This window comes from Micropterus dolomieu, linkage group LG11 (genome assembly GCF_021292245.1).
Source record: "Micropterus dolomieu isolate WLL.071019.BEF.003 ecotype Adirondacks linkage group LG11, ASM2129224v1, whole genome shotgun sequence".
In the NCBI taxonomy this organism is placed as follows: Eukaryota; Metazoa; Chordata; class Actinopteri; order Centrarchiformes; family Centrarchidae; genus Micropterus; species Micropterus dolomieu.
In genome coordinates, this window is record NC_060160.1 from 4985384 (window position 1) to 4994747 (window position 9364).

Sequence of the window (9364 nt, forward strand, 5' to 3'; positions counted from 1 at the left end):
GTTTACAATTTTGTTCAGTGTAGTTGCCTATTTCAAATATCAGTTGCCCAGACTATTGATACCACATGAAAAGAGGGCTGAAAATGTATCATCGGGAAGTTTGTACTTCAGCAATATATTTCAGCAATAGCCAAGTCAAATAGGATGTTATTTTACCCTCTCAAATAATTCATGTAACAGTTTAGTACCACATTGCTACGTATCTCTGTACAATTCTTTTGCTTAATTAAGCTCTTAATGACTTATTGGAAAAGTTTGCTTTAAACTTAACACACGCATCTATGTTTGACCATATAAATTACATATATAGTATATTCACCATTAAATACTTTGAATTGTAGATGAAAATCATAATTATAAACAGGTCACAAAATGATAAACAGGAGACCACACAAAAAAGTACTTCTACCACACCAAATATTTTTTCAGACTTTCCTCTAGTCTTTGCTTTTTTCTTGTGAATACTGAAATAAATGTACCTCTATGAGGTGAAAAAAAGACTGGTTGAATTCATGACAGGTTGAAATACGCAACCAGTGAGGAGGGTTGGAAAATAGACATTGCTTCCTCTCTGGGAGTCACAATCCAAATAAATGTTGGAAAACACTGGGTTTAGCCTAGCAAACACAAACTCACCCAACTACCTTATTAAATAACAAAAAAGGACACATTTTGGCTATTTTTCATCATACCATGTCTGTTTAACCCAGGTGTTTACAAACATGATTGGATAAAAACCTTAGAAGCATCAGAAAACAGTAATTTTTAAACATTTATTTTTTTTTATTGTTGTTTAAGTAGTTATAAATGCAGTTATTTTCTCATCGGTCCATGCTTTAAAAGGCAGTCAGTCAGCGGGGGGTAAATTTAGATTTTGGTGGTTGTGACATTGGCTCTGCGTTGGACTGGCGACCTGTCCAGGTTGTACCCCGCCTTTCGCCCAATGGGATTGGCTCCAGCTCCCCGCGGTTGATGATGGATGGATGGATGGTTGGTTGGTTGTGACATATTTAATCACACATTGCACCTTTACCTCAGTATTTGCATTTGCTCAGCTTGTAGTCACATTGGACACTTTGTGACAGTCCAACTCTGGTTCGGACGAATCAACGGTCTCGTGCCTGTAGAGAGCGGTGGGCGGGGTCGCTGGTTCAGGCACTCGGCGGGCTCGCGCTGTCATCAACACCTGGTGATGGACGTTGATTACATAGTGATACTACTACTTTTTTAAATGTAGCGACCGGACAAAACCAAGTCAGTACCTTTGTTTTACTGGTTTCCTGTGGACAAACAAAGAAAAAGCCGGCGAGAGAAGATATTTCGACGTTATCTGCAGACCGGGGACATAATGAAAACTGTTAAGGACGACGGAGAGGTGACCGGTGTGTCAGTAAATCGATTTACTGGAGGTAAGATGCATTTTAGTTTTTTAAGCTTCTTGCTAATGGTTTTTCTCACAGGTGAACTGCCGTGACATTTATGGCAGTTGTGAGAACTATATTCTTACCACTCAACTCTTGCTACTTTCTGGCTACTTTTCATGAATAATGGCAGGTTAATTAGCTAGCTGGTTACAGTTAACGTTAGTTAAACTGTAACCAGTGTGTGTGTGTGTGTGTGTGTGTGTGTGTGTGTGTGTGTGGGAGAGAGAGAGGGAGAGATAAAGACAGATTAAATGCTGCACCTAAACTGCACCAGAGGAGGGTCAATTTACTGCAAGACAGCCTTCTTCATGTATTTTGGCATGCTTAGCAGTGTGTTTTTTACGAATATTCCTTAACTGTTACAGTAATTTAGGACTAGTTGAAGTTGTTTAAGAAACCTGCAAACTACAACAAACTTGAGAATTCAGAGTTCTTTGTAAGAGAGATTCTCATGTACCGTCTCAGACAATGAATAAGACTGAGAAAAAGCTAAATGAAACGTTCTTCTATTATGACAAAGACAAACATGGCAGTCCCCATTGCAGCTTTTGTGCATTTGACATGGTCTTTGCATACCCCACTATCGACATATTCCTTAGAAGCGTTGCATTGACATCGTCACAGGTTTCCACCTAAGACATGTTGTGATGAGTCAGGAGGTATGTGAGGGACACAGCAGAACTCGTTATATCTGGATAGAGGAAAAGATGAACACACAAGCACAGTAAACTGTGTCACTGATGCCAAAACACATGTAAACAAGCAGCTTTAAATCGAACAAACAGTGAAATGTGGCATCTTGAAAGAGATGCTTTCCATTGGTCTTCAGGTTTCTCTTAGAACCTCATAAAATGAAACTGTATTGCCAGCATCATAAAAATTAGGCCTAAGAGGTATAGGTACAGATAAGTAGGCCATGTGTGTTGTGTGTGTGTGTGTGTGTGTGTGTGTGTGTGTGTGTATGTATGTGTACATTTATCTAATTCTGTTCAAAATCAGTTTTTTTGGGGCCAATTTGCATGCTCCTCACAAGCTCACTTTTAATTCAGTACTGATTCTGTGACGTCTTTTAATAGATAAAATGTAGACTAATCTAATAAGAGTGCAAATATATATCAGTGAAAAAACAAGACATTTTCAGTTAATGAAAATGTGAAAAATAATCAATAATGGAAATATCTTCTAGAAGCAGTCGGTGTTGTATAAATGTGACTGTTATGTAAACCATATACAGTGGTATTTTAAATATGATCTAATATTTAAAAAGTCAGAGACAGGTTTTCCTTCATACTGTAGGCTTACAGTAAGATTAATTTTTTTTGGCTTCTACTACTCCGTTCCTACATCAAAATCAAATCAAGGTCCTTGTAATTAGAACACTTCACAGAAAGACACACTATTAGCCTTTTGAACCTTCCTTTGCCGTATCTTGTATTTTTAATTGGCCGTTGTAGAACAGAGGCTTTGTAGTCCTAAATGCTTACAAAGTTCAGAGACGTGTTAAAAAAATCCTTGTGACCTTGAATTTTCCCCAAAAAGCACTTTTTCTTTTACACCCAGCCCAGTAATGCACTGTGTAACTGTCTTAACCAGGATTATTTTTTTTATATGCTATTTAGCTAGCACTTTCATCCTGAAGTCCTTGTGGACTTGAGAGTGTATACATGTTGTTTTGTTCCGGTGGGAGTAGAGCCTCCATCTCAGACGCTGTTAACACTCTGTTCTACATGTTGACCTACTCAGGAAAATCCACAATATGACCCTGTTACCTCTGTAAAGGACACATTAAGAAAAAATACAAACCATATGGGTTGTTTATGGGTCATTCATTTTTTAAATGGAATTCACTGTTGGCTGATATTACGTACCGGATACAATACAGTGTCTTAAAATCGAACAATTATTACAGTATAACCTCTATTTAACTTTTATCTCCCTTTTAGCTTATAACATTATTCGAAAAAGGCAAAAACCACCTCAAGTTAGCCTAAAAACCTATTTGCAAAATTGAGGAAGTTTTTCAATCAAGCTTTTTCAATGCAAAACTTCAAAATGCGCATTAAAAAAACTTTGATGGAAACACAGCTTATGTCTTTGCTTGTGCGAACATAACATGTTAGTTCCGCCATAAACGCTTTTGCAGAGTTAGCGAAACCATTCTAGTTGGGTTGGCTGCTGAATGTATGCTCGTGCTTGTCTAACAAGTCATTTGCGTTCATTTTACAGTCGGTATGTAGAAAATATGTGTAATTTAGATCTGCTGTTGAGAAGAGAGTTTCCCAGTAAGTTGCAGCAGCACTGAATAAAGAGTAGTAACATTGAACAAAAAGTGTAGATCGACATTGTGGAACCAAAGTTGGGTAATGTTATGTACTGGAAATGCAATCAAACATGCTATTTCACTTGCAATAGCATACTCCTAGCTGACGGTAAAAGGAAATGAGGGAAGGCCATATGGATACATCTTATCATGGTATATGTAATTTTAAAAGTTGAAAATACTACAATAGAAAGCAATATACACAGTATGTTTTATAATTAATTTAGGGGAGTTTTGTTGAGAAACTAGATAATAAGAATGGAATGATTTGTTTTTTGTATTTTTTTTTCTTTTGGGCCTATTTAGTGACTTGAATATTCATATAATAGTCCTGTTCATTAGTTTGCAACATTGCCTGTAAAGGTCTAATACAACTTGACATTTCATAGCCCACTCTGTGTAAACAGTATGGTAAAGTGGGCACATTTCCATCGTCTCATAGTAATATCACCCACTCCTAAGAAGAATACTTACAAAGTTGATATGAAATTCTACCAATACAGGGTGCGATCCATTGGTACACCTTATTTGTCACAAGCTACTTTATCCAAATACTAAAGGTCCTGATTCAAAATTATTAAGTTTCTGAAATGAAATTATTGATATAATATGAATGAAAGTTTAACTGGAACAAAACGTCTCCTGAAATTGACAAGACGCGATCAGCTAGAGAGATGATGTATCACTCTGTTGCAGTTGTTGGATGAATAAAAACACGTTCTGTGGTGATGTTACAGAGTGGAGGTTCTTTTACCTTATAAACGATCTTTGGCACAGTACAGGCTCACAAACCAGACAATGGCCACGTTTACTTTGGCCTGCCATCAAGTTGCTCACAGAATAACGACAGCTGATATGACCTGCCGCTGATGTTGTTTGTCTTGTAATGATACTTGTGGCGAATGCTGCATTGTAGAGCTGGCAGTGGTGAAGGAGAGTAGCACTGTAACAGCAGACTGAGGTGGATAAAGCTCAGTAAAATTAAAATTAGATTTGGTTGGGTATGGTGGGCTACAGCAACATATTTGAATTCTATTTTTATTTTTTATTTTTTTCCCATTAAGTTTTTTTGATTCCGTATTTGAATTCTTAAGCTAGGTAAAATTAAGGCCATGTAAATTTAATTATTGGAACGGTTTCCCAAGCTAAAATAATCAAGTTTAATCTGGGAAAATAATGTATTGATCTGACCAGAAATGACGATTGGATTTTAGTCAGAAGCTAACCCAAGGTGTTGAATATATTGAGAATTTAATATAATAATGTGTCCTTATTGATATAAAGAAACAGATGTATGTTCAGAGTACATCTTTAGTGTTTTTCATGAACTCACCTTACCTTCTCTGCTTCCTCTTTCTGTCTTAAATAACTGTCAGTGGTGTGTTCATGGACGCGTGGGAATTTGGTTCACAGTGTTAATTGTTTGTTAAGTGTCATCCATTAACTGCTGTCTGGCAGGACTGCAGTAGAATCAAGTAGCTACTGGTGAAGACATTAATCAATCAGGTCAGACACAGCGACTCACTTAGCTTTCAGCTCCCTCAGTCACACTTTATTTGCCAAGTTAAATAGATACTCAATGTGTCTGACTTAAACTGGTACTCGCATGATTTTCTTGCAATTAATCGCATTGTTACGCGCAAAATTTAATAATGAATTCTAAAGTAGTGTATTGCGCACATTTAATTAAATGTACTTCTATATACACAAGTGCCCATACAGTACACATGTTGGAGTAGTAGCACAAAACAAACAATACAGGCACACCAGGATCACACACACACACACCATGAAATAATACAGCAGACACTGAAGACATTGAAATGAACTGAAGAGCAAACATCCTGGAGCAACTGACACCTCAGGTCACTTTGGTCTTAAAAGTGAATGTCAACCTCTTACTAAAAAATCATTCACCAGTCTATTGTAGCTGGAGTAGTTAACTATTAAATGTATGATGTTACTAGAATAAAATATCGTCTGCCTATTCTTCAAGAGTGACTTTGTTGACTGAAAATATTTTCTGTACCATCTCAGTGACATTACACTTTGGTTCTTTCTTTGATGTTTAGTTGCTTCAGGAGAGTGTGATGCAAGTTTGCACTCACTTACTAAACTGTCCTGGTGCTGGACAGTCTGAAAATACATTGCATATTTTACTTATTGACCCAGGAAGCATTGATTTAGTTATTTGTAGATTCAAACTAGGGCTGCTGGATTATGGCGAAAATCATAATCACAATTATTTTGGTCAATATTGAGTCGAAACTTGGTCAAATATGATCATTTATTACTTATTGACTTAGGAAACATCATGCATTTATTAAACTTTTAAAATGTATTTTAAATCATAATATATGCATTATCCCAAAAAATCCCAAATGGCTCATGATACAAGAAAAAATAATCCAACAACTTTAAACTGTATTTGGAGCTGTGAGCTCGTTACGTTACATAATGCTGAAATTCAGCCGTGGTGTTCTTTCGGGAGATGCAGTTACTAATAATTAAGTATAAATAGTACATAATTTCTTAAGCTATAGGCCTGAGTAGAGGATGGGGAGGAGAAGGCGCAGTGGATTAGTTGCATGCCTTTGAGGTGGGAGACCTGGGTTCGATTCCCACTATGACATCCACCAATGTGTCCCTGAGCAAGACACTTAACCTCTAGTTGCTCCAGAGGCGTGTGACCTCTGACATGTACAGTAAGTCACTTTGGATAAAAGCGTCTAGCTAAATGAATTTATTATTATTATAGGAAAAGGCTGCTTGCCACTGGGCCAATTTATGCAGTGTAAAATGCCGGACGCTTATAATAGTAATAATAGTGGCTAGCAAGTTAAAGCAGTTATAACCTCCCGTCATCTTGGCTCGAGCTGGTCTAAACATGGCATTGACTGGCTGAGATTGACTTTGGGCTTTTGAGTGGTGGGAACCACTGCTGTAAAGAAAAGCGGTGCACTGGATTTATAACACAAGACAAAACGAGAGCATCATTGTGAGACTTTTTTCGTAAACGCTGGAAGCCAAAATCGTAATTGAAAATAAAATTCGGCCCTAATTCAAAGTGAGCTCAATTTAATTAGCTTTTTACATGTCCGTGTGACAATTCAGCTTCTCAGTAAAAGGATTTGCTGCTTTTGTCTAGTTTGTATGATTGTAAGCTGTTTATCTTTGTGGTTTGTACTGATGGTTGGGGAAAAAACAAGACATTTGAAGACTTCAACTTAGGGAAATGGGGATGGACATTTTTATATACAAATTAATTAATCACAAAAAACATTAACAACAGTATAATCAGTGAGAATTGTAAAACTGAATGCATAGGTAGCAATTATGTTATTACTGGTTTACAAAGCTATGTACTAGATTTGTAAACCAGTTTAGGGTATTCAGAGTGTGTAAATGAGTGAGCGTGCATTTTCTTTTAATTTGTCTGTGCGTTTGTGTGTGGTTTATGACAGATGCATATTGTTGTTCTTCTTTGCAAGCGGCCCTTGGCCAGCATTTGAAAATGGACAATGCAAGGCAGGAGCCAGTCAGGAGGAGAGGAAATCCCACCCAGTGTTTTTCCACAAACTGTGTCTTTGCTGTCTTCCTGCTTGGAGCACAATACAACAAGGTGCCCTTTGCAGTTTATTGCTGCGTTTTTAATGCGCTCTGTAGGTGCACAGAATTTTAAAGCTTGCTGCAGAGTGACATTTCTTTTCAGAAGCAGTTCACTGTAAGCAAAAGGAAAGGCTTCTTTTCAAAACAAGGCAGCTTAATCTATTTTGATAATAGTGACATGCTCTCTTGCAAAAATATTAATAGCACAAAGTAGGCGCCTGTATTTCCTGGCTGATAAAATGAAAATCTGTAGACTGGATTCTGAATGATGAACATCAGGAAATTATAAGTTACTTCTAAAGAGATGGGTAGAGATTTCAAAATTAATTCTTTAACCATAAATCAGAAATGGTGAGCAGCAGTATTATTGGATTTACCATGACTATTAATCTACAATATTTTTGACACATTGTTAAGGATAACGTGAAATACACTTCCAAATGTCTGCAGTGTCTGTTATAGAATTTTGTTCAAAATTAATATAGTCCTGAGTCAAGTACTGCAGTATTTGACACAGTTTGCCATAAGAATGGGCTTCAACACTTGTAGGTATACTTTTATTTGTGCAAATTTAAATTAAGTTTGAATTTAAACATGTAAACCCGATTTCAAAGCAGATCACCTCCATGGGAAATTATTGTTGTATGTTGGTCAGAGTATGAATTACAGTGAGGGCAGATGAGACAGGATGATCCATGTTGCTGATGTGATCATTTCACTTACTCAATTGAAAGCTAAAAGTGTCTGTGTCAGCATTGCTTCCCCAGAAGGGCTTTTGGAAATCCAAAGACAACAAACATTTCCTGTGTGTGTGTGTGGAGGGTATCGCACTGAAGAGGGAAGCATGTAGGGGAAACTAGGAGTCAAAGGGCATGGCCGCTGTCTTCAATTCAGTGCCGCTGCACATTTCAATATCTGACCAATCCAAGATAAGACAAGCCTCATTGAGATAACCAGTCTTTATGATGTGCACCACTACTTTTGACAGTACATAAATAGATGTAGACCTACATTTTCTATACATTTTTGCTTAAAAACTTGGTACCATACAACAAAAAGTAGAATAGAAATAATATTCTATTTCCTTTCTAAAGCTGAATGATATATTTTGATAGACCTACTTTAGTGTATTTTATTGAGCCTCTGTAGATTCCAGCAGGGGGCAGTGTGTATGTGTCTCTGTCACACTGGACAACATAATTTAGCTTGTGATGAAATTCAAGATCTTTTGCTTAGAAATCCTTGGTCATCGGGAGGATTTAGTCTTATTTAACAAGGTACATAGTTACATGTGCATAAGACTGAGAATTATTGGTCACATCTGCAAATCTGTTGACTGTATCAGTTGGTGGCCTCCAATATGTAAATTCTATTCTACAACTATGGAAAACTTTTAACTTACATTTGCATCATAAATGGACATTTATCCGATAAGCATGATTTATTTGTCATTTATAACATTTTTCTCTGCTGCTTACCTTGGTTCCCCTTGGGGGGTAATGAAGTCCACCTTTACCACATTTTTATTTGAACATTATGTTTTTTGCTGGTTCAAATCTAAGTTAGGCAGGGAATGTGAATAGGAACCAGTCACACACCCTTGAGCAAGCGCAACTGTTGCATGGGGTAGCTTCTGCATGTGAATGACTAAGTGATGTGAGTGAGGAGGTGCTGAAAAATGTGTGTGCTCAGTCAGCCTTCCCTGTTTAGATTAGGGTTGAAACTTCCCCACTACACCTGCTGCACTGGAATTCTCATTTTACATCCCAGGCACTTATGTCATGCAGGTTTCCAGGACAGCTTACTCTTAAGTGAGCAGGTGGGATTTACTGTGTGGCACTTTGCTGGAGGACACGGTTGTTATTGGACACATGTGGGGATTGATTCTGTCAATCTCAAGGCTGCTCCGGCATCCATTATTTGGATGCCAAACAAGACGTTAACCAAAACAAGTAACATTCATTTCTGATGAGAAGCGCCCACACTGCCGCTGGTTTAAATTATTTTTCTT

At 37.3% G+C, this 9364-nt stretch overlaps 1 protein-coding gene across 1 annotated transcript in view; it reads left to right on the top strand.

Annotated features, from left to right (window-relative positions):
- Positions 1–1021: 1021 nt before the first annotated feature.
- The window catches only part of slc4a11 (solute carrier family 4 member 11), an 84248-nt gene continuing 75905 nt past the window's right edge, over positions 1022–9364 (top strand). Inside the window, exon 1 of the mRNA XM_046063274.1 lies at positions 1022–1409. Within this exon, the coding sequence (XP_045919230.1) occupies positions 1349–1409 (61 nt within the window). The 5' untranslated portion in view covers positions 1022–1348. The remainder of the gene's footprint in view (positions 1410–9364) is intronic.